The following is a 25,719-nucleotide window of genomic DNA, read 5'->3' on the forward strand; positions in this document are numbered from 1 at the left end:
GAGTGTATATAAACTCAAGGGCTTCCAGTAATTGCTTGTGGGTTTGAGTAGGAGTTGGTATTCGTTTGATCTGTATAGTAGCATTGGTGATTTATGGTTAGCACTCTGTAAATAAAGATAGCACTTTCGGGAGCCTGGCTTCTCTGGTCGTTTATTCAGCTGGAGCCGGAGCAGCAGCGATTGCTGGAGAGTTCCCGAGATTCCTGCAATTCCTTCACTTCTGGAAGACATCCAGTGCCTGTCATCTTCACTGAGGACTGTGCACCACGTTTCTGCAAATTTGTCAACTACTCTGCTATATTCCAGACTTGGTTTATAAGCCCAGCAGTTTTTCTGCCAATAGTTATTGGGCTCAGCAGTTATTGACAGGATAAACCATTCTGGTGGAGGGTAAGAACAGTTTTCTGATAAATGCAAGCTCACAAGATCTGATGTGATTGCTTGATCCTTTTCTATCAAATTTGATTACTTTCAAGGTATCTGCATAGGGATTATATCTGCACCTTGGCTCTGAGCCACTTGGTATTGAAGTCACAGATCTGTTTTCCTTTCCCCATCCACCCAAAATAATAATTCTCATATGTGGCATCATAGTAGCTGAATTACTGGTGTGGTGTGTTGAAGGCATCACTTTTCAAAAGATATCTCTTATGCACACCCTGTTCACTTGTATTATAAGAGTGTGAGTTGGAAGAAAATATGATGAACAGAGGGGCAATATTCATGAAAAATCCAATCTACTTTGAATTGAGAGCTGTATTCACTACAACAGAGTTGATAGAAAAATAAACATGTAGCAATTCCAGGTTACACAGTATTGGCTAAAATGGTAAGTATTTTTCTTTGTCAAGAAAAGGGATGAGAAAATTCACTCTGTAGTAACTTTAAAGCTAGGGAAGGGAAATGTTGGTCTTCCAGATGTTAAGAGTATAGATCCCATAATCCCCAACCATCAATCATGCTGTCTAGGACTAGTGGATGTTACAATTTAACCACATCTAGAGAGCCAGGTTTCTCACCCCTCCTTCGATACCTGTATAAAATTATGCCCTTACTAATCCACTACACTAAACACTTGTATAGAAGAGCCCTCCCCCCGACCACCATCTTGAGGGGAGAGAAGCAGAGTCATGATGTGTTATGTATTGTTAATCTGATACTGGAAACCGCTTTGATCGTTCACGGAAAAGCGGTATACAAATAAAGCTTATTATTATTATTATTATTATTATTATTGGGCACCATTTCTGCCATAGACCACAAGGCTGGAACTTTCATACCTGAAGGGCCACTATAGATCTGTTTTCAATTTATGCACTCTTATTTAATGTTGATACAAAAATAATATGCTTCAAAGGTATTCTTGAATTATTTTGATCACTGAGAAAAACAATATCCTTAAATAAGTATGATGCCAAAGTAGTTTGTTGACAGGTCCTTTGTATGTGCTTTTATACATTTTTTCTGTCTTACCTAGTTCCCATCATCCTGAAATACCATTCTTGACTTGCTGGTGGAATTCACTGTGGATATGGCTTCAAAATGACAGCAAAGCAAACAGCTGTGTGATTCCAGTGGAACAAAAAGTGTATATAGCTTCGAAATGTTCCTCTACCCTCACCCCAGAAGGCAAGTGCCCAGTACTGTCAAGAACATTCAAAGGACCTGGGAACTTCATAGCCAATCCTGATATCAAAAGCAAATTCAAAACCCCATTGTTGCTCTCTCAGGGGAAGCATCCTTTGTAACCAGATACTTGCCAGTATTTTTTTCTTTTTACATATATATATATATATATATATATATATGAGAGAGAGATGCTATTTATAATTTAAATAATTTTCTCTTAGTTGCTGATAGTGGAGGAGGAAAATGGGAGGGGTTAATTGTATATATGTCATCATTTAAAAAATCCTAACTATTCTGTTGAATAACTGAGGATGCCAACTTTCTCATTTGTGAAAAACATGGTTTTGTAGACATTGTGTATTTGTTAAGGGATCCAGAAGCTCTATGTTCTTGGTATTATTGCTTATGATTGTGACATAAATGCTCTAGTAAATTACTATTTTTGACTGTACAGTATGTAGTTCTGAGTAAATAATTGAGGTAAAAGAACCACTTATTTTAATGAAGACAATTGAAGTCTTGTCCAGCTTTGGTGGTAAGAAAAAAACAACAAGGCTTTTGGTCTGTGCAGCTGCAATGAAGTAAGAGGTTTTTGGACTCAAATAATTAACAGCTGTCCAAGTTTAATATGTACAGTTTTCAGAGTGTCCACATCTTGACTAAGGAGAAAGAGCATTAAAGACTCCTTATAATCCTTAAAAAATAGCAGGTAAGTTCACCAAATATGTTATTGCTACAGTTCCTAGCACATCATTAAAATGTATTGTGCATTCAACATAGATTTGGGGAGGTTTGCATATAGCCTCTGAACCTTTGAGACTTCCAGGAATCAACTGTGTCCTCATCCCCCTGTCTGCTTCTACCTACTTATCACCTACATAGTAGGAACATACCAAGCTGCTTGTATACAGATAGTTAAAGTCAACCATCACTACGACATCTCTTCTTTCTGAGTGTGTGGTCATCTGTTCTAGAAAGGCTTCATCCAATTCCTCAGTCTGACTTGGGGGTCTGTAGTAGACTCCCACAAGAACATTCTTGTTGTTTCCCTCCTCTTTAATTTTTACCCAGTTGCTCTCAACCTAGCTTCCAGGACTGAAGTCTTGGATCTCTTCACAGGTGTAAACATCCCTGACATATAATGTTATACATTCTTCTTACCTGTTTGGCCTATTTCTCTTAAAAGGTTATCTATTCCCACATTCCAATCTATCCCCTCTATTCCCACATTCCAATCATGAGACTCATCCCACGAGGTTTCAGTGATACCTATTATATCATATTTGCTTTGTTATGCTAAGAGTTCAAGTTCATCATGTTTATTTCCCATGTTCTGTGCATTAGTGTAGAGACATCAGACTATAGGTCCTTCCCCCTAGCTGCCTGTGTAAAGTTTTTGTTAGGAGAAATATGCAGAGGTAAATGCAGAGTAATCTTGAAGCTTTTGAGTTGATAGAGCTTTGCCAGGAAAAACAGCTTCTAGATTAAAGCACCGTAGGCTGGCTTTTCTCCAAAGAGGCACTGTTTATTCTTGTTGCAAATACACACACAAGGACAAAGCTACACAGACAAACTCCTCCTATTACAAACCCACACTGTACAATGATGATTTGAGCTTATATACACTTTTGCCATGTGGCAACTAGCTCAACCCCTTCCTGTTCAATTTCCTGTGTTACTTGGATTACTGTCCTCCATTCCAGATGACACAGCTATTCCTCTCTCATGTAAACATGAGGAGGAACCTCCTGATAGTAAGGGCTGTTCAGCAGTGAAACACACTCCCTCTGATTGTTGTGCAGGTTTTTAAACAGAGGTTGGATGCGCATCTGTCAGGGGTGTATTGATTGTATATTCCTGCATAGCAGGGGGTTGGGCTGGATGACCCTTGAGGTCTTTTCCAGCTCTGTGATTCTATTATCCCAACTTTTTTTCAGGTCAGTGGCACTCCAGTTTCTCACCCCAGGATATGTGCTGAGTTGATTCACTTATTCATGGGTACGTTTCTCCCCTGATAGGTGTGACATTTACTTAGTGTCCATTGACCAGCATTCAGGGTTGGGATTGCCACATTGAACTGGCCCCCTCCTGTGGCAGTTATCAGTATGAAGAGGGGACTTCAGGCATGATATAAAGTGTAGGGAGGAGGACCTAATGCCGTGATGGCGAACCTATGGCATGTGTACCACGGGTGGCACATGACGCCATTTCGCCAGGCACGGGCAGCGAGGGAGAAGGCGGAAGAGGCACACACGTGCCCATTCCGCCTCCTCCCTGCCATTTGACAGTGGGAAGCCAGAAAATGGCCCTCGGAAGAAGGAGCCAGAGGCGTGCACATCTGGCTTTTCCTCCCAACCCTCTTCCCACCCGGCTTCCCTTTCCTCGGCGCTAACAGGCCCCTTGGAGCACGTTCGCATGGAGGAAATGACCAAGGGGAAGGGGACTGGGATGTGTGCCCTGTCCTCTTCCCTAAGGCTGCTCTTTCCTCTGTGGAGGAAACGACCGAAGGGAAGAGGACTGGGACGCGTGCCCAGTCCCCTTCCCTTGGGCTGCCCTTTCCTCTGCGGAGGAAATGACCGAAGGGAAGAGGACTGGGACGCGTGCCCAGCCCCCCCCTTCCCTTCGGCTCCCCCTTCCTTCGCTCAAACAGGCCCCTTCGAGCCCGTTTGGGTGAAGGAAAGGACCGAGGAGGAGAGGGTGGGGGGATGCCTCCTCCTCCTCCCCGCGGGGCATCCCCAGACCTGAGGACACCTCAGGTCTGACGAAGCCCCTCAGGGAGGAGCAGGGGCCGCGGGCCACCTCCTCCCCGCGGGGCTTTGCCAGACCTAAGGTGTCCTTCGGAGGACACCTCAGGTCTGATGAAGCCCTTTGGGGAGGAGCAGGGGCCGCAGGCCGCCTCCTCCTCCCCCTTACTGGTCCCCAACTGTCTCTGAGAGACAGCTGGAGGCCAAGGGAAGGGCAGGAGGAGCAGACGCGCGCCTGTCACCCCTACCCCAATTTCCCCCAAGTTGTAGCTGTCTGTCAGAGACAGCTGGAGGCCGGGAAAGGGTGTGGGGGAAGGCCCCGCCCCCAGAAGTCCTGCCCCTGGAGGGTGGATGCCCCACCCCCGGCAAGCAGCCCCACCCCTGGAGGGCATAAACTCTGCCCCCAGCACGGCGAACCAAAAAGGTTCTCCATCACTGACCTAATGCATAGCCGATAGAAGTTGGGATAATCTGCAATCAGGGCAGATGTAGGCCATCCCTTCACCTGTCCGGTCAGCTTAATCTCTTTTTAAATATTTTTTTAATTGAAAAAAACAACAGACAAACATCTAAAATATACAAAAAGGAAAGAAAACTACAAATATACAAACAGTCTTTCAAAAATATCCAAATACATCACCTTTATACAAAATTTCATCACCTTTAAATACATTTATACCTTCCTTCCTTTCTTATTTTCCCTTTCTTTCTTTGTTCCTCTTCCTTCTTCCTTTTTCCTTCCTTCCTTCTCCTCTCCTTCTCCCCTTCCCTCTTTTTTTCATTTTTCTCATTCCTTCTACTTCCTGTCAAATCAATCTCCTTATACTTCTTCCTCCAAACTTTTTCTTCAGCTCCTTCTTCTCCTTCCTAATAACCTTCTCTTTGTTTCCTGCGTATTATCTTCCTTTCAACATACTCTTACCTTCTTCTACATACTTTACCCTCTTATATCCTTCTTGTCAAAGAATACAAACAAACAAAAAGAAACGAAAAAGAAGAAAAATATAGAACCAACATTTTCATTCATTCGACTTGACTTCTGGATATTATTATTAAAAAAACCCTATTCGATCTTCTCCCTGTAAGTTCCCATTCTTTTCCTCCTCAGATACATTACCTTTCTTACTTAATTTTTCTACATTTTTTCCTATATTTTTTTCCTATAGTTCAACCATCAAAATAGTACTAAAAATAAAAAGGACTTATAAGTTTTGTTATAGTCTTTGTTGTATCTTTCTCCTGTGCTATATACCTTTATTTTATTTTATAAACTTCAATGATAAATGTATTCTCCATCAAATTACCTCCAATACAATCTTTCTTTAGTTTTTTAGGCCTAAAACTGCTGTTTCTTTCCATTGCTTTTTCAAAAATTCAATTATCAAAACTCAATCTTTATAAAAAAAATTCTAAATTATTGTCCTTTTTAATAGTTGAGTTAATTTGTCTCTTTTGTAGGTGTCAATTCCTTTTTCCAGTTTTGAGCAAAAAGAATTCTAGATATGGTAATCATATAAATTAATGTTTTTCCATGTCTTTTTTCCAAGTCATCATCCAAGTTTCCTAATAAATAGATATCCGGTGTTAATTCTATTTTAGTACCTAACATTCCATTGATCGTTTTATTAATTATAGTCCAATATTTTATTGCCTCTCCACATTTCCACCAGCAATGGAAAAAAAGTTCCTGGTGATTTCTTACATTTCCAACAATTATTTGTTGTGTTTTTGTAAATTTTTGCTATCTTATCCGGTGACAAATACCATCTATAAAATAATATAATAAATACATCCTTCCAGGAGGGACTATTTCCATCTAAATTAAAACAAGCGATAGTAAAACCGCTTTTGAAGACCCCCCGCCCCTTATATAATTCTCTATAATAGTTAACAAAAACATTTTGGATCTTTTCTGCTTGGGTATATATTTCACTACCCTCCCTTATTTTAATTATTTGTTTTTTCTCTCTTTCTTTTTTTAATTTCAGTGCTAACTATTTCCCAGTTTTATTTGAATGCTCAAAATTATATTATTTTATTTTTTAAAATTTTTGCTCCAATTCTGTAACTAATTCTAATGATATTTGTTTTTGGATCATTTTAATATCTTTTAAAATTGTGTTTTCTCCTGGATTTGATTTTAATACTTTTTCTTTTGCCTTAATTAGGTCATTCAATATCTTCAGTTTTTACCTTTTTTTCCTTTGCAAAATCGTGTTTTGTTGGATAAAGAAACTCCTTATTACTGCTTTGAAAGCATCCCAGATTACGCTGGTTTTAGAGTCTTTAATTGTATTCTCTTTGAAATAATTGATAATTAAGTCTTTAGTCTTTCCCATTATCACCGGATCTTTTAGAAGCTCTTCGTTTAGTCTCCAATAATTTTTTGTCTTATACTCTTTGAATGTTAGAATTTGGGGGTTATGTTCCGAGATCGTTCTTGGTAATATTTCCATATCTTTAATCTCACTCAGCAGTGGCTTACTCATTAAAACTAAATCTGTCCTTGCCAAGGATTTATGGCTATCTGAATAAAATGTATATTCTTCCATTTTATCATATAAATGTCTCCACAAATCCATTAACATATGTTCTTTGGTTAGATTGAAAAAAGTTTGTGGTAGGTAATTTGCCTTGGTTTGTGGTAATTTGCCTTGGTTTTTATTGATTTTTTTTGCCGATTTCCTATCTAATTTAGGGTTGATTATGCCATTAAAATCGCCCAATATAACAATATTATTGTAGTCATAATCCAGGAGCATTCTATTCAAGTCTTCTTAAAATTTAGATTTTTTTTCTTGTGGACAGTATAAACCCACCAATAATTTTTTCCCCTTTTCCATTTAATTTCTAGTCCTAATATATGACCTTTTTTATCTTTAAAAATTTCTTTTGATGTTAGCACCTTATTAACGTATATGATTACTCCTTTTTTTCTTTTGTTGGTTGAGGCCATGTATTCTTTTCCTAGTTTCAAGTTTTTAACTACTCTTCTATCTTCTGTTTTTATGTGGGATTCTTGTATGCAAATTATATCACATTTTTGTTTTTCTAAGAAAGTAAAGACTTTTTTCTGTTTCTGTGGAGAGTTTAGTCCTTTAACATTTAAGGATAATATTTTCATTTCAACTCTCTTCTCTCAATTAAGTAAACAATTAAATAAGCAAATAATACACTCAAATCCTACTTATACCAAATTTATTGTTTTCAGTGAGCAATGGGGCGAAAATCAAGCGAACTAATTACGTTTTTCAGTTTACTTCTTCAGACAATCTACTGTCCTCTCTCTGCTTTTTTCTCATTATCTTCTTCTAGGACTTGACGTTCCACTTCTTCTTCTTGTCCTCTCCCAAAGGAATCCTGCAGCCTTGGCCTTTTCCCAACTCTCTCTACATTAGGACTACTTTCCTTGTACCCCTCTATCTCTCTTCTATATTTCTTCCAGAAATCACATGCTTTTTTGATTGAGTTCAATTTAAATCTTTTTAATTTCCAGGTGAGAGATAATCCTTCTATTTCTTCCCAGTGAAAGGGGATTCCATGAGTTTTTAACTGATCGGTCAAAAAAGCATAGTCCTTTCTAGATTTCAAAATTCTTCCTAGTATGTCCTTAAAGACACGAATCACCGTTCCCTTGATTATTATTTCTTGGTTGAAGCTATGTTATAGAACCAGATCTCTTGTTTGTTTTATTACAAAATAAACGATAACGTGCCGGGGAACATCTCTGGTTCTTGCTGCTTTAGAGTTGATTCTGTAAATCCTGTCTAGTTCCCAGGGAAAGTGTTCTTCTGATTCCTCCATGAGGTTGGCTAACGCCTTTGCTAGTAGAGTATATAGATTTTCATCACTGCATTCAGGAATCCCTCTGAGTTTAAGACAGTTCTCTCTTTGTTTGATCTCCAACTTCGTCATGCTTTCTTGATTCTCTCTCTGCTGTTGTAATAAATTTTCAGCTGTATCCTCCATTTGTTTAACATTAACTTCCAATTTTTCCATTTTATTCGTTATTCCCATTTCCGAGGTTATTTTTCTAAAGATTGTTTCTCATCTCACTCTTGATTTCTTGTCTCACCTCTTTCATTTCTCTTTTCATTCTCAGGTTATCTTCTCTCATTTCATCTCGCATGTGTCTCATTTCTTCTAGCATCATTTCATTCTGTTCTGATATTCTAATTAATTCGAAGGATGATCTTTGGTTGGATGTCGTTGTTTGAAATGGTTTCTTTGCCATTTTTGGTAATTTAACAAATTAAAAATTCTGCTATAGAAGAAAGAACAAGTAGATTGCCTGAATTTCCTGATTATTTTTGAGATTTTCTGAAATTTTTCAAATTTTCCAAAATTTTTCAAAATTCTTCAAATTTTACCAAAATTTCCAAAAACTTTCAAATTCAATTTGGGGTCTGGAATATCTTTTTTAAAACTACCCAATGGTAGTACTAGTACATAAATTTCCTAAATTTTCAATTTTTTCAAATTTTCAAAAAATTTCCAAATTTTCAAAAAAATTCAAATTTTCAAAAAATTCAAATTTTCAAAAAAATTCAAATTTTCAAATTTAACAAAATTTCTATGAAAGATTCAATATTTCACACAGAACAGTCAAATATATAGAGTATTTTCTCAAAACCTGCTAGTTTTCCCAGATCTTATCAACATTACACGATTGTTTAAAATTTCAAAAAATCCCCCCAAATTTTCAAAATCTCACCATTTCCTAAGTTATGTCTAGTAATCACCACTTCAACTCTTTGATTTCAACATTCCCAAATATAGACAAGTTCTTAATAACAACCTTTTAACAAGTATTCACCAAAACAGAAGAGAAGCAATTATAAAAGGGATACAGATAACAACAATCAGATACATATCTAGAGAACAGTTAGCTCTAAGGTTCTTATATTATTGCTCCACTGTTTGTGGCTCTTTACTACTCTTTTCAACGTTCTCAACCTATCTTCCTTAGACTAAATAAAGATCCATTGGTGTATTCAGCTGTTTTATCTCAGACTTCCGGCGTTTTCAAGGTCAGTCCCTTGTGCTGTTTTCCCAATCAAGTTGCTGAACTTTGGTTGATCGAGCCCTTCCCCCCCCCCCCCCAGCACAAAACAAAAACCTAAATATCAAATTTTCCAGAGGCAAAACTTCATAAAACTTTGGCCAACAAAATTCAAACAGTCAATTTCCACTTAAAGCAATAATTCCCCCATAACTCTTTTTCTTTCCTCCCCCCTTTTTTCCCTTCCCTTTTTCTTCAGTCCTTTAGCCTGGAGTCCAAATAGCTGTAAATCCAAAATGTATATTTTCCTGATTAATTGTTCTAATTGTCCCAATTCAGTAGTCTGTCTTTTTCTTCTTAGCAATACTTTGGGAAGTAGGGATCTCCAAGGAAAAGTTTTATAGTGATAGATTTAACTCCAAATAGTGAATGGTCCAAGAAGCAATGTCTGAGAAGTTTGAAAAAAGTCTAAAAGGGTGATAGTTCTGAATTCCAACAAAGTTCAAATCCAAATCGGAATCCAAATCCAAGTTTGCTCAGGTTGTCCCCTGATGTCTATTATGTCTATTATTTATCCCAATTTATCTTGTTTTTCCCAAGGTGCAGGTCAAATTCTTCTTTCAATTTTAAAGTCAATCCAATATACACCGATTTAGATCAGACAGGCGTTAGAGCAGTCTTTAAATAATAATAAAATGTATGGGGTTTTTGTTTTGTTTTCTTAATTGTTTCTTGAAATAATGCAGGTAGAAATTGTAACAATGTCCAAGCCCAAATTCGACTTTAATCAAAATCTAGCTCACCAATGTGATTTAGTAGCAAAAAAGTAACAGAAGATTACCAACAAAGCCCTTTGAATCTCCAAATCAGTTTGTTCAGGGAGTATCTCATTCCGTTTTTCATAAGCTTCTCTTCTTTCTTTCGTGATGCTTTCTCTCTATTTTTGAAAGTGGCGGTTGCACTGCCACCAAGATGGTGACTCACTGTGGATGTGGCTTGCTCTCCATGACCAGACCCGCTCATGTCCCCCGTAGATCTTCTTCAGGTTAGGACGCTGGGTTCCCCAAATCGCGGCTGAGGGTCCCTCTGTCTTCTCCAATGCTAAGGGGAACAGTTTCTCCGCTCCAAATGTCTCTGGAATGGAGCTAATCCCCGCAGTGAGTGGTCGTCATTCAGCGGGTTCTAAACGACTATCTTTTTGCCTGCCGTGCCACCGGAAGTTTCCTCCAGCTTAATCTCATTGATTGCTAGGGTACCATCCCTACTCAGGGATTTAGTGGACAGGATTTGGGTGGATGCCCAGCTGAGTATGTCTAAGTATGGAACCATTAACCTCCATGTCCCCTTCTACCTGAATGTATGTATATTGAAAGTGATTAATTTATGATGGTATTATGATTAATTATGATCGTTTTATAATAGATTTCTGGTGATGCACTCATTATTCTACTTTGTTTGGTTATGTTTTGTTTTTATTTATTTTTTCCTATCTTATAAGCAATTACATTTTCCACACATTTTTGCAATATTCTGTCACCAGAGCCCAATCCTTATCAATATATAATGAATTTCTGATTGATTTATGGCCCATGTATTAAAGCTGTGGCCATGTTGAGAACCCATCTAATGGGTCCAGCCTCTCCTTTGTCCCGGCACAATAAGATTTTAGAAAGAATAGAAATTGTTAATTGACTTTTTGGAAAGCATTGACGGTGATTTGATGATTGTTGGTTATATTACTTAATATGATTTAAATATACAGATAATATGCAATTAATAGGGAAGATAAAGAGGAGTGAACTTTATAAAGAAATATACCTGCAGAAGAGATAGTAGGAAGTCATCTTTTAAAATTCTGTTTTGTTAGTTGTAGATTTTGTTTTTGTAGTTTGTATTTATTTATATTTATTTGTTTGTTTCACTTCAGTGCCACCTTTCTCCCAAAAAAGGACCCCTTGCTCACAAGATAAAACATTAACAAAATATCAGAATAAAAATTTAAAAAGCAATTAAAATTATGTAGTTAAAAGAGTATAAAATTCATAACAACATACAGACTTAAAAACATCGCTAAAACACACACACCCCATATAAAATCATCCTGTCCTGATTATATGTTAAGAAGCCTGCTTGCCGGTGAAATGCAAGGAGGCTGGGGGCTAACTTAACTTCCTGTGGAAGGGAGCTGCAAAGGGTGGGAACAGCCACTGAGAAGGCTCTCTGTTGTGTCCTCACAAGGCAAGCCTGCCATTGTGGTGGGACCAAGAGAAAGTCTTCCCTGTCATAAGAGAAGATGCAATCTCTCAAATAATCTGGACCTAAGACGTACAGGGCTTTATAGGTCATGACCAGCACTTTGAATTATGCCCAGAAACAAACCAATAGCCAGTGAAGCTGTTTTAATAAGGGAGTCATATGTTCCCTATAACTGGCCCTGGTCAGCATTCTGTTTTGCATCCACTGAGGTTTCCAAACAACTTCCAAAGGCAGCCCCACGTAGAGTGTGTTACAGTAATCCAAACGGGATATATTTAAGGCATATGCCACCATAGCCAGATCAGATGTCTCAGGTAATGGGCACAGCTGGCGCACTAGTTTGTAGCTTGTTTTGTAGACTTTGTAGCTTGTAGTTGTTTATGTTTGACTTTGATTTTTTATAGAGTACCAGCATGGTGCAGTGGTTTGAGCATTGAACTAGTACACTGGGATGCCAGGGTTCGAATCCTGGCTTGGCCATGGAAAAATACTTGGTGACGTCAGGCAAGTCACACTCTTGATGCCTCAGAGGATGGCAATGGCAAACCTCTCTAAAGAAACTTACTATGACAACCCTATGATAGGTTTGCCTTAGGGTCAGTATAAGTTGGAAACAACTTGAAGGCACACAACAGCAACAGCAACAACACTGTTTTTACTTAATAAAAATCTGTGAAGTCGAAGACTTTCATGGCCAGCATCCATAGGTTTTTGTGAGGGGGGTGGGTGGGCCATGAGGCCGTGTACTAGAAGAGTTCATTTCTGACGTTTTCCCTGCAGCTGTGTCTGGCATCTTCAGAGAATGCTGGCATGGAAGAGAGTGGGGTATATATACTGTTGGTTGAGAGGAAGTGATTTACATGTTAATCTATTGTTCTGTGGTTGAATGGCAGGGTCTCGAGGTGTCTATTTAATTAATAGTCCATTGTCTGCTGGGAAACACCCCTCACCCTGGGTGGTTTTCATTTGCATGGGCTGGGTCTTGATTTTGGTGTTGTTCAGGACTGGTAGACAAACTTTGTTTACTTTTTACAATAACTATTTTACAATAACTCTTCCCCCACTGGACAGTCAATCAGGCTTGATGTGGTAAAAACAGAAGACTTTTAGATCCTCGAAAGGGAAAGGCAGATATAAATAAATATTTTATTTATTTATTATTATTATTATATTGCTGACAACAGGGAAAAGAAGCCACCAGTCACATGTTTAGGTCAAATCTAACAGGTCTAAGCCTGCTTCTAACAACTAATGGAAGACCATTAATATTAACATATTTTGGAACAGTGGTAGACTGGGCAAAAAGGATCTCTGAACCCCACTTCCTCAAAGATGAATTGAAGCACTTACACCAGGCTCTACAGACCAGTGGTTATTCCAGCTCAGAAATCAGAAGGGCTGCCAGATCCAGAAAAGCCCAGAGGAGTGGAGACAAACAACCACGGAAAGGGAAGGTATTTTTACTATACATAAAAGGAGTCACAGACAGAATAGGGAGACTGGAGAGGAAACACAACCTCTAGGCGATCTACAAACTGAATAAGGAAAACCCAGCAAATGCTTCGATCAGCGAATGGCAGGAGAGACCTTCTCTCAGCCACAGGAGTTTACCGTATACCAGGCAGCTGTGGACAAGTCTACATAGGGACCACCAAACACAGTGTTCAAACACAAATCAAGGAACACAAGAGACACTGCAGACTGGGTCAGCCAGAATTAATGATCCATTGTCTGCTGAGAAATCACCCTCTCCCTGGGTGGTTTTCATTTGCATTTGCTGGGTCTTGGTTTTGCTGTTTTTCAGGACTGGTAACCAAATTTTGAAATCAAAGAATCACAGAGTTGGAAGAGACCGCAAAGGCCATCCAGTCCAACCCCCCTGCCATGCAGGAAATCACAATCAAAGCATACCCGCCAGATGGCTATCCACCCTTTGTTTAAAGATCTCCAAGGAAGGAGATTCCACCACTCTCTGAGGGGAGTGTGTGCCACTGTCGAACAGCCCTTACTGTAAGGACGTTCCTCCTAATGTCAAGGTGGAATCTTTTTTCTTATAGCTTTCATCCATTGTTCCAAGTCCTGTTCTCTGGAGCAGCAGAAAACAAGCTTGCTCCCACTTCAATATGACATCCCTTCAAATATTTAAACAGGGCTATCATATCACCTCTTAACCTTTTCTTCTTCAGGCTAAACATCTCAAGTCGTACCTCACAGGGCATAGGGCATACTTCCCTCCAACATTCCTAGCATTATTGTCTTTCCTACTGAGCCATGCCTTCTTGTGACAGCCTTAATTTGATCAACTTGGCTTCCAGGGAAATTTAGGTCTGAAATAAAGCTGCTTTGGGTCACTTTGGAGGTATGCTGTTTAAATGACAAACGAAGGAAAAAAAACAAAGGAGGATGTGTGTTTCCGGATTTAAAACTATACTTTTGGGCAAGCGGATTATTATGGTTGCAGGATTGGATTAAGGCAGAAAATACAAGATTGTTGAATCTCAAAGCGGCAAATATAAGATTCGGCTGGCATACCTATATATGGTATCAGAAACAACAGATTAATTAGGATTTTATAAACCATTATACCCTTGTTGAAAATTTGGAATGTAGTAAAAGAAAGGCTTTTTTTAGCGGCTGGGAAGAAAACAAAAATTGGTTAAGGTATAAAGATCTGTTAAAAGAGAACGAGAAGGGAAAGATGGATATAAAAACTAAAGAGGAATTGGAGAAGGAGGGGAAAAATACAATGGTTTGGCTATTTACAAATAAAATCAAAATTTAAGTAAGACTTAATTGAAGAAGGTTTTGAGAACAAGGAAAATGAAATAGACAAAATAATTCAGGATAAAGACAAAGGTAAGATCGCTAAATTTTATAAACTACTGTCACGGGAATTGGAACATGAAGAGGTAACATCTAACATGATAAAATGGGCACAAGAGATTGGGCATATTATTACTTTGTATAGTTGGGAAAATTCCTGGGAAAAAAATCTACATTTACTGTAGCACAGGATCTTAAGGAAAATCACTTGTAAGTTATGAATAGATGGTACTTCACTCCAGTTAGATTATCCAAAATGTATAACTTAAGTGAGAATAAATGTTGGAAGTTCCAGAAGGAAAGGGGGTCATATTACCACATATGGTGGGTATGTCCAAAAATTAAAAGGTTCTGGAAAAGAATACATAATACAATACAGGAAATTTTCAAAATAAAATACCCTATGACACCGGAACTTTATCTAAACATGACTTCCTTTTTGGGATCTAAATTAGATAAGAAATATTGGAAGATAGTCTTGTATTTTGTAACAGTAGCCAGGATATTATTAGCAAAAAAATTGGAAAAACAAAAGATACCTGAACTAGATGAATGGATACAAAAGATATTGGAGCTAAGGGAGATGATGTTGACAATGATGTTACAAAATAAAAAGGTAGAGGCAGAAAACTGGAAACCACTAGATGAATATGTGAAGGTAATTTGGAGATTAAAAGAGTAAAAAAAAAATGGAATAAATATAAGATAGAATCATAAACAATAAGGAAAAGTTGAAATGTAAATGTAACAATATGATCAAAGGGTATGGATTTTATGAAGAGTAATAACATAGAAGAAGATTTATTTGTTGCTTTAGAAATTGCAAAGTATGAAGCAAGGGAGTTTAAGTATATTGTAGGATTTTTGGCAGTTGCAATTGGATATCATAGTACAAAATGGAAATAAAAAACATGGAAGACAAAGTTGATACTATATTTGTGTATATACAGATGTATTTTATTTTTATGTTGTGGATTTTAATCAATAAAATCCATTAAAAAATGACAAACGCATCTTAAGACGCCAGAAGCTGTGCCAAAGCTGTGCTCCAGTCCTTAGGACTGGAGTGCGGCTTTAGTGTGGCTTCTGGCCTCTTAGGATGCATGCAGCATTTAAACAGCATACCTCCAAAGTGACCCAAGCCAGCTTTATTTTGGCCTGTCTGGGCCCTTTCTGGCTTTATCTGCTCAAGAACCCACTTGTTTGTCTTTTTAACTGTCCATGTATCCTCAGCACTACTCTCCAGCACCACATTTCAAAAAAGTTGATTTTCCTCTGTCCAGCTTTCACATCCATACATGGTGATGGGGAATAAAATGGCTTGGAAAATTCTAACTTTAGTGTTCAGTTGTACATTTTTAGATTTTAGGATCTTGTCTAGTTCCAACCCGGCACTTGTCCAGGCTACAGAGAAGCAGCAAAAGGGGTGTCCTTGGGGCTTCATGCCACAGGACACCCCAACCCATTTCTCCCTGGCGCCATTCCCACAGCCGTTTGGTGGCTGTGGGATTGAGGCGTGCGTCATAATGAGGCGTTAGGCTGCCACAAGCGGCCTGGGGTGACGTGAACACGTCATAATGTACGTGGTGCTTGCTCCCTAACGCTAATACCGTCGCTGGTATACTGCTTTTTGGCGGTTTGTACTGCGCCTATATTTTACTTTTATTTTGCTCCCAGTGGGTCTCCTTCCTATGAGAACATCAACATGCCAGAGTATTAAAATGTGTATTTTATTCCAAATATCCCAACCTCACAACACCCTTTCTATTTTAAGAAGTGGTAGTTTAGTAGTTCTTTATTAGCTCTATGAGACCATAGTCTCTAGTTCAAATTTTATCCCTGCCAAAGACCTATTAGGCAAGGCTTTAGGTTTATTTGCAGGCAGACAGGAGACAGAGCATGTCACCCAAATCACATGCTCACGGAAGCCGGATTGGATTTGTTCCCCTGGAAACAAGTTGCTGCTGTTGGTTTACAAGACAGATTATTGGCTTGTTCACAGAGGTAGGTCTTCCTCATTGATCTGATATGTTCAATTGGCCCATCTGCTGTCTTTTACCTTGGTGTTAGCAAAGACAGATGTGATGTTTTAAAGACTGCTCTCCTAGCCCTTCTGATGCCATAGCAGTGACTGTACTGCTCTTCTGTATTTTAATTATTTTAAATATTTCCAAGTCAGAATAATATCCTTCCGAAAGCTACATCAGGAGGTCTGTTCAGGAAAGATACTTTGTTCTTGGCTGGATGTGAGATTTTGACATTTTTTCCATCCCACAATGCGAAGTTGGCTCCATCCTAATCTGATAGGTTGTACTAACCAGGAGCAACTTTCAGCCTCTGCCCCTTGTATCTCATCTCTGGAATGGCACAGGTGGCATCTATCATATGTGTGAGGCCCCATCTCTAACTTACTCAATAGCCTGCCTTCATGGGCAGCTCAGTACAGTAGAGAAGCGTTTGCCAGAACTGGCTTCAAAGACCTAAAGACAAATATCTTTACACCTAACCCTCCCACACTTGCTTCTCATTCCCCAACCTTCTCATTCCTTTCCCAAGAGAGTGGCCTTGAAGCTTTGGTAACATCCTGTGTGTGTCTCTCCTTCACTTCATCAGCTCCACCTTCCATTAGAATCACAGAATCATAGAGTTGGAAGAGACCACAAGGGCCATCCAATCCAACCCCCTGTCGTGCAGGAAATCTAAATCAAATTATCCCCGACAGATGGCCATTCAGCCTCTGTTTAAAGACCTCTAAGGAAGGAGACTCCACTACACTCTGAGGGAGCTTGTTCCACTGTCAAACAGCCCTTACTGTCAGGAAGTTCCTCCTAATGTTGAGGTGGAATCTCTTTTCCTGTAGCTTGCATCCATTGTTAGTCCTTGTTTTTGGAGCTGCAGAAAACAAGTTAGCTCCCTCCTCAATATGACATACATTCAAATATTTAAACAGGGCTATCATATCACCTCTTAACCCTCTCTTCTCCAAGTGAAACATCCCCAGCTCCCTAAGTCATTCCTCATAGGGTATGGTTTCCAAACCCTTCACCATTTTAGTCGCCCTCCTTTGGACACGCTCCAGTTTCTCAACATTCTTTTTAAATTGTGGTGCCCAGAACTTCCAGGTGGGGCCTGACCAGAGCAGAATAAAATGGCACTATTACTTCCCTTGATCTAGACACTATACTTCTATTGATGCAGCCTCAAGGATCCATATTTTTGTGCTGAAACAACACAGGCACTTCCATGGCTGGCTGTTTCTAGCCACATCATTATCTATAAACTTTCTTAAGGTTGTCAGATCTGTGGGAGTAATAGAATATAGTTTAGTCTTAGGCAATTAGGACCCTGGCACCAGCACAATTGCACAATCTGACTAATGGTGAGGAGGTAAGAGTATCTGATCTTCTCTCCTCTAAAACCACCTCCAGGTCAGCCCATAAGATCGCGGCGGCTTACAACACTGGGTAAACACAATATAAAATACAACATACAGTTAAAATACATCCCATAATTCATTCTCCGTCTCCATATTCCAGTAAAATATCAAAGGAATTAAAAGAATAGAAATTAAAATAATTACAGTAGTCAATAATCAAGCCAGTCAGACACACGTGGATGAGGAGTTTGGGTGTTCTCTATGATGATCTATGTCAATGGGAGACCAGGTGGATTATTCAGGGAAGGCCTGTCAGAAGAAATTTATCTTGACATCCGTTTTAAAACTGAGATCCTGAGTTCTGCAAAGTTGTTCACTTCTTTTGTTAAGGTAGGCTCGGCTACCATGCCCACCACATGTGTCTGGTCCCACCTTTGGTTTCACCTAGGTTGGCACCCCTATCAGAGGCACCCAATGGTCCTAGCACCATGGGTTGTTGAACTTTGCCTCCCCTGTTTCCCAGTCAATTAGGGGGTTATGAAACTGGAATCAGTCCAGGCTGAACATGATGGCATGGACCATTGTGGGAGCCACCACAAACTATAGCTTCTCTATATGCTTCCCCACCTCCAAGTGTACTGGTTTACTCCAGTGCCAGACTGGGTCTCCAGCCATTGGGTGCCTGTCCATTTGGGTAAACCTGATAGCCTGGGGTAGCTCCTCCACCTGCAGGCTCAGGATTGATCAGATATCTGGTGCAATCTGCGTCCACTATGCCCACAATATCCAGGTTCCCTTCTCTGCTGTGGGCCCAAAGTCTCTCATGGAGAAAGAACAGGATAACACATTTACTTACTGCAACCTTGGGGTGCCCACTGTCATAAGCCTGCCACTTGGCACCTGTTAAGCCTTAGGGACCTTTGCCTGGTATTTTCACTGGATGGTTTTGGTTCAGATTCTCTCTCCTAAGATATGGTTTCTTTGGGCAGAGCATTGTACTTTTTTTGGAATTCTGGGAATCTGTGATAACCCTGACTCTAATTTAATAACCAGGCTTCATGGGTAAACCAGAAAGGATTTATTGAGCATCTCAGCACAGTTGACAGGTGTTTGCCAGAACTGGCTTCAAAGACCTAACCACAAGCATATAACTCCCTTCATACCTAACCCCCCTTGCTTCCTATCCCCCCTCCTCCTCCTCTTTCCTTTCCCAAGAGAGTGACCTTGAGGCTTGGGTAACATCCCATGTCTCTCTCCTTCCCTCCACCAGCCCCACCTCCCATTTCCACCAACTAACCAAAACCGTTTCAGCAACAACAACAACAAATTCCCCAACTATAACATCACTATTCACTATGTTTCCATACAAACACAATATAACAAATAATAACCCATGATGGGGAAACTTCAAGGAGAGACTTGACAATATGCATAGCAAAATTACTTGGACAGAGCAAGAAAAAACAGTAGTTATTGTGTGGAATTAACATGAAACACTTAATACAAAACTGTGAGGACTTGGTACACTAGTGTGACATCATCAAACACTCCTACCTAACCAATCAGAATGAACCACTGATGACAAATTTCCCCTCCTGTCATTGACCAGGATGGGCACCAGCTATAGCCTGTTCTGAAGAATCTTACTTGAGGTTATTGAAGCTTAAAAACTAAACCACAGAGATGTGAGGGATTCGATTGTGGAGGGTATTAAGAGTCTTCGCCAGTCTCAGCCAAAGTCTCAGAATTTTGTGAGGAGGGGGAACCATAAAGATCTGAGAAGCAAACTGGAATGCAAAGAAGCAGCTAGAAAAGTTCAACAGTCCACTTGGGGGCAGCGTTTTGACACAGTGCTGTGAGTCTCAAAGAATTTATTGTGCTGCTGCTGTTGCTTCTTCTCCTCCTCCTACTATCGCTGTTATCACTACCTCCTATTATTACAATTATCAATTATTATTGTTAATTAGGGTTTACAGCTGTTTAGGCTGGTAAGGGAACTGACACAGGTTCCACCTGTGCAGAACCCTTTGCTTAACCTGACAACGGCCTGCTGTGATGCTTTTAACAACTCTTTGCAGATAAAATCTCTCAGATAAGAGCCAACCTGGATGCCGGGATTGCAGCAGAATCGACTGATGAGGTGTCCAGTGAACCCGTTGTTGAGGTTAAACTGGATCGGTTTGAGCTTATGAATACCGATGATGTGGACAAGATCCTTGGAAATGTGAAGAAGACAACATGTCCCCTCAATCCCTGCCAATCATGGCTGGCCGTCCAGGGAGGTGTGATGCCTTGATGGCATTTCTTAGATATGTCATCAATGCATCCCTTAAGGAAGGTTGTGTTCCAACTTGCTTAAAAGAGGTGGTTGTTAGATCGCTCCTGAAAAAACCTTCCCTGGACCCCCTGGATATGAAGAACTACAGGCCTGTATCCCATCTTCCATTTTTGAGCAAGGTGATCGAGAGGGCTGTCGCCCTTCAACTTCAAATCATCTTGGATGAAACCGATTATCTAGACCCATTTCAAACCGGCTTCAGGACAGGATATGGGGTGGAGACTGCCATGGTTACTCTGGCTGACAATCTTCGTCTAGGCATTGACAGAGGAAGTGTGACCCTGTTGGTGCTTCCAGACCTCTCAGTGGCCTTCGATACAATATTATTATTATTATTATTATTATTATTATTATTATTATTATTCTTTATTTATAAAGCGCTGTAAATTTACACAGCGCTGTACATACAATCTTTTTAATTAGACGGTTCCCTGCCCTTACAATCTAAAAAGACATGACACAAAAGGAGAAGGGAAAGGTGGTGGGGAAGGGGATGAAGTCCAGCAGTTCCCCTCTACCTCCAAGGCCTGCCTGGACCAAGGCAGATGGACTGGAGGGAGGGCTTGGCGTCATAATGGATGGTTAATCTTCTTCCAGGGAGGCCTGCTGGAGCTAGCCTGCCTCTCTAGTAGGATAATACATATAAAGTACATAGCAATACAGGAAATGGTTCGATAAAACAGGCACCAAAAGAACATCAAATAGCAAGCGACAATTATGCAATGTCTGGGAAAGCTTCTCTGAACAGGATGGTCTTCAACTCCGTTTTGAAGCTGGTTAAAGAAGTGATGGCCTTTGCTCGTGGGGGAAGAAGGTTCCAGGAGTGAGGGGCAGCGAGTGAGAAGGGGCGAATCCTAGATGGGGCAGAGGAAATCCTGGGCTGGGACAGCCGACCCTGACTACCAGAATGGAGGGCCCGAGTGGGAAGGTGAGGAGAAAGAAGGTCTGATAAGTAAGGATCTTGGATTTCGGATCACAAAAGCTTCTCCTTTTGTGTCATGTCTTTTTAGATTGTAAGCCTGAGGGCAGGGAACCGTCCAATTAAAAAAATTGTATGTATAGCGCTGTGTAAATTTACAGCGCTTTATAAATAAAGGTTAATAATAATAAGGAGGGGCCAGCCCATGGAGGGCTTTAAACGTTGACAGCAGGAGCTTAAACTGAATATGGAAAGGGAGGGGAAGCCAGTGAAGGGATGCCAACACAGGAGAGATGTGGTCAGAGCGGTGGGCGGATGTGATAATGCGTGCAGCTGAATGCTGGACAGAAATTTAAGGATAGATCATGACATCCTCTTGGAATGCCTGGGAGAGTTAGGAATCGGTGGCATTGCACTCCAGTGGTTCCGGTCCTTCCTCTCGGGTAGATTCCAAGGGTGATGTTCAGGGACAGTTGCCCCTCGAAAACGGAGCATAAATGTGGCATCCCTCAAGGCGCCATACTGTCCTCAATGCTATTCAACATTTATATGAAGCCACTGGGAGAAATCATTCGCAGACATGGGGCAGGGTGTTATCAGTACGCTGATGACATCCAAATATATTTCTCCATGTCCCGATTAGCAGCTATGACAACAGATGGCATTTCTCCCCTCAATCAGTGTCATGAAGCGGTAATGGGCTGGATGAGGAAAAACAAGCTGAATTCAGACAAAACGGAGGTACTTACAGTAGGGGCCCCTAAACCAGGTATAGGGTTGCAACCTCCAGTCCTAGATGGGGTCACGCTCTCCACAAAGGACTGTGTTCGCAGTCTGGGGGTGCTTCACATGAGAAATCAGGTGAATGTGACAATCAGGAGCACCTGTTATCAGCTTCGGCTGATACGCCAGCTGCGCCCTTTCCTGGAAGTAAAGGACCTAGAAACTGTTGTACATTCACTGGTAACTTCACAACTTGATTTCTGTAATGTGCTCTACATGGGGCTACCCTTGTGCCTAGTCCAGAAACTTCAACTAGTGCAAAATATGGCAGCCAGGCTGGTCACCAGAAAAACTAGGAGTGACCGAATAACACCAATCCTAAAATCTCTTCACTGGCTGCCTATTAGTTTCCGGGCACAGTACAAGGTGTTGGTTATAACCTTTAAATCCCTACATGGCTTGGGTCCAACCTATTTGAGGGATCCCCTGCTCCCATATAATTCACCCCGTACGCTCAGGTCCTCTGGGAGGAATCTATTGCAGCCTTTAAAAACCAGACTAACTGCTACCTCCCAGAGGGCCTTCTCTGCAATTGCTCCCAAACTATGGAACGGTTTGCCAGACAAGATCCGTCAAATTGCCAGCTTAGACAGCTTTAAAAAAGCTGTCAATGTAACAGAAATTTCAGTAAATTTAAAGTTCTAGGACTGACAGAGCAAAGAATGGGCAAGAGGACCTAGTAAATTTAAAATCCATAAGTTTATTTCCAATTGTCGACAAAGGAAAACATTGAACTCAGTGAAATTCAAGTTCCAAAAAGCTGAGATCCCGAACAAGACAAAATGGCTCTTTTTTATATTATTGAAGACAAAGAAGCTTCTTCAATACACCTGACTGGCTAATTACAATTTAAACATACAGAATTCTTACAATCAGACCAGAAATACATGCATACATTAAAACTGCATCATCACTCCTTACCCCCTCCTTTAGGAATTCAGTAGCTTTCCTCCTAACCTTGCTTCTGAACATCAACAAAGTATCCTTAAATTGTGTATATTATGTCTAATTTTGTTGGTGCCAGCTTCTTACGGGTCATGATGCTCTTTTTACTCCTTTGCTCTAATTTTTCTAAACTCCAAGCCTCCATTTTAAAAACCTATTTTTCTTTAACCAAAGCGACTCCATGTTTCTATGGCTTTTTATTTCAACAAGGAATTTCCACCACATCAAGACGGATCTTTTCTGGCAGGCCTTTCCTGAATAAAAGTGCCCGGCCACAGAATCATGTATTAGCCCACCGCTCTGTCCTCGTTGTATTTTTTTATGCGTTTTTAATAGATATTTTAATTGTAACACGTTTAATCCTGTTTTAAGGGGGGAACTTGGGACATAATTTTGTAAACATGGTTTTTAATGTGTTTGTCTTGTCACAGAAAAGTGGGATACAAATAAAAGTTTTATTTATTATTTATTTTATTAATTACTATTATTATGTTCAAAACGTACAAAACTTCACATATTTATAAACAATTAAACTATATAATTAAAACAATTTTTAAAATGATTATAAGAGACACTTTAAAGACAGGATACCAAAAATAAAGGGCCTAAATACCTTAAAGGCATCAGATTCCAACCAATAAGCAGTTATTGGTTATTACTTGGATGGGAGTTCGCCAATGTATACCGCAACCATGATGTAGTGGAAGAAACTAGCAAAACCTCATTTGTGTATTCCTTACCTAAGAAAAGCCTATGAAATTCATGGCATCACCAGAAGTCAACAGGCAACTTGAAGGGACATGCACACATGCATGCACACACAAAACATCAAAATAACACTATTTATTTATTTATTTATTTATTTATTTATTTTATTTATTTGTATCTGGCTCTTTTCCCAGGACTGGGACTCACAGTGGCTTCACAGCATTAAAAACAGTACAATTCAAAAACATAAAACAATTAAATTAAATTAAAAATAAATAATTAATAATAATAATAATAAGTATATTAAAAGGAATTTAATTGTTACAATATTAAAACAGATAGTTATTAAAAGAATGAAACATATTTTTAAAAGAAAAAAACTATAAATTAGAGCAGGGGTAGGCAACCTGCGGCCCGCGGGCCGGATGCGGCCCGCCAAGGCCTTGAGACCGGCCCCAGCCCGGTCCTGCTGCCGATTGCCGCCGGGGCCTTTGGCCTCTTGCGCGAGGGGCATGGTGGGGCAATTGTCTATAGAAGCCTCAGAAACATGCATTTATCTTAACATTTTTTAAAAAATCAGTACATTTTTTCATGTGTCCTCCATTTTTTAATAAAAGTGTCCTCCATTTGAAAATTTTGTCCTACATTTGTCCCGGTTTATTTATGTGTTTAATTTTTTAAAAAATTATTTAATTATTTATTTTTTGGCTTCGGCCCCCCAGTTGTCTGAGGGACAGCAACCCGGCCCCCGGCTCAAAAAGGTTGCCTACCCCTGAATTAGAGGAAGAAAAACTAACAAATTTTCAAAGGCAGGCCCATGTAGAGCCCATTACAGTAGTCCAAATGTGATGGAACCAAGGCATGTACCACCATGGCCAGATCTGTTTTTTCAAGGAACGGGCGCAGCTGACGCGCAAGTTTTAAATGTGCGAAAGCACTCCTGGTCACAGCAGAGACTGGGCCTCCAAGTTCAAAGCTGAGTCCAAGAGTACCCCCAAACTGTGAACCTGTGTCTTCAGGGGGAGTGTGACCCCATGCACCTTTTTGGCATGCCGAACTGGGCAGAGAGGCATGGCAGCAGCTAAACCTCAATAATACTTCTATATTAGAAAGCAGATGAGCTTGAGCTCCATCCATTTGAACGACTCCCATTTCCCCTCTACAGGTTAGGTACCAGAGGACTATGACCTTCACAAGAGCACAGACAGATGGCTGTAAGATGTTTTTGCACACCTCCATTAAATCTCCCCTTTACAGATCCCTCTCCTTCCTCCAGTGGTGTCTGCAGCCTATCCCCTCCTGATAAAGAAGCATGGATGTGCAGGTGCTTCTGTCACTCTGCAAGATTTCACAAAGATTATCCATGCCACCTTAATCAGATCTGCATGAAATGTCCTTCAGGAAATCAGAGCTTTTACATCAATGGGCAGCTAGATCCATGTTTTACCTACAAGAGCTCTCCAGCCCATGCCCAAATAAGTCAAAACACTGTGTGCCTTGGAAGATGTATCCATTCTCATCCATGTTGGTCCTCAGCTCAGTCAGAAGACAGCAGTGCACAGCATGTTTTAGGCAGATGGGCTGCACTCTCCAGAGACCCTATGCAAGAAACTATTGATCTACCCAAGCATCAGCCTACAGCTGGAAACTGCACCGTTTATTCTCTCAGTACCAGAGACCTGGATCACATAGGCCAACATGGATATTGCGTGTCTTCTGTGCCCATGCCTTATGCCATTTACTCATCTCCAGTTTCCCAGGGATATTTGCAAAATGAAGGTGGTCACAGATTCTCTAATAATGTGCCACCAGTTCTTGTTGCTGTGTATCCTAAAAAACTAGGTTCTCAGCCTCATATGGAACAACTGGCCCAAATTGACCGAACCCCAACACCCTGCATTCAAGATAGCTATTTGGCTTTTTCTGGGTATTAGAATTAGTGCTTGGAGCACAAGCAGCTTCACTTGTGTATCACAAATGTAAGGTTAATCGCTTCAACGTGGTGGTTTCCTTCCATCCTGGTACATTATGCAAGTTTGCCAATCTTTATGGTTCCCCTTTGGATCTGTTGCTCCTTTTGGAATAAAAGTGGGGAGCAAGATAGTCCTTGTCATATTTATTGTGGGTTCATTCTCTGATTCTAGCTAGAATGTTTGAACTTTGGGCTAACAGTCCAGGATTTCATAAAGGTTTCCT

General features: G+C 40.1%; 2 protein-coding genes across 4 annotated transcripts in view; both read left to right on the forward strand.

Moving 5' to 3' along the window:
* Positions 1-4,321, forward strand: part of LOC149316680 (vesicle-associated membrane protein 4) — a 28,019-nt gene extending 23,698 nt beyond the window's left edge. For 2 of the 3 annotated variants that reach the window (XM_089516023.1, XM_089516022.1), the window contains exon 8: positions 1,478-4,321. In XM_089516023.1, the coding sequence (XP_089372149.1) occupies positions 1,478-1,506 (29 nt within the window). In that variant the 3' untranslated portion in view covers positions 1,507-4,321. The remainder of the gene's footprint in view (positions 1-1,477) is intronic. The other variant, XM_089516021.1, reaches the window with a different exon arrangement.
* A 12,083-nt stretch (positions 4,322-16,404) lies between these two features.
* LOC149316681 (uncharacterized) lies at positions 16,405-25,500 on the forward strand. Its single transcript, XM_089518748.1, has 2 exons — positions 16,405-16,458; positions 24,689-25,500. Exon 2 carries the CDS (start codon positions 24,732-24,734, stop codon positions 25,455-25,457), a length of 726 nt encoding a protein of 241 aa, XP_089374874.1. The 5' UTR covers positions 16,405-16,458; positions 24,689-24,731; the 3' UTR covers positions 25,458-25,500.
* Positions 25,501-25,719: the final 219 nt, after the last annotated feature.

Source organism: Sceloporus occidentalis, unplaced genomic scaffold (genome assembly GCF_023333645.1).
Source record: "Sceloporus occidentalis isolate IW3139 unplaced genomic scaffold, rSceOcc1.0.p SCAF_3, whole genome shotgun sequence".
NCBI lineage: Eukaryota > Metazoa > Chordata > Lepidosauria > Squamata > Phrynosomatidae > Sceloporus > Sceloporus occidentalis.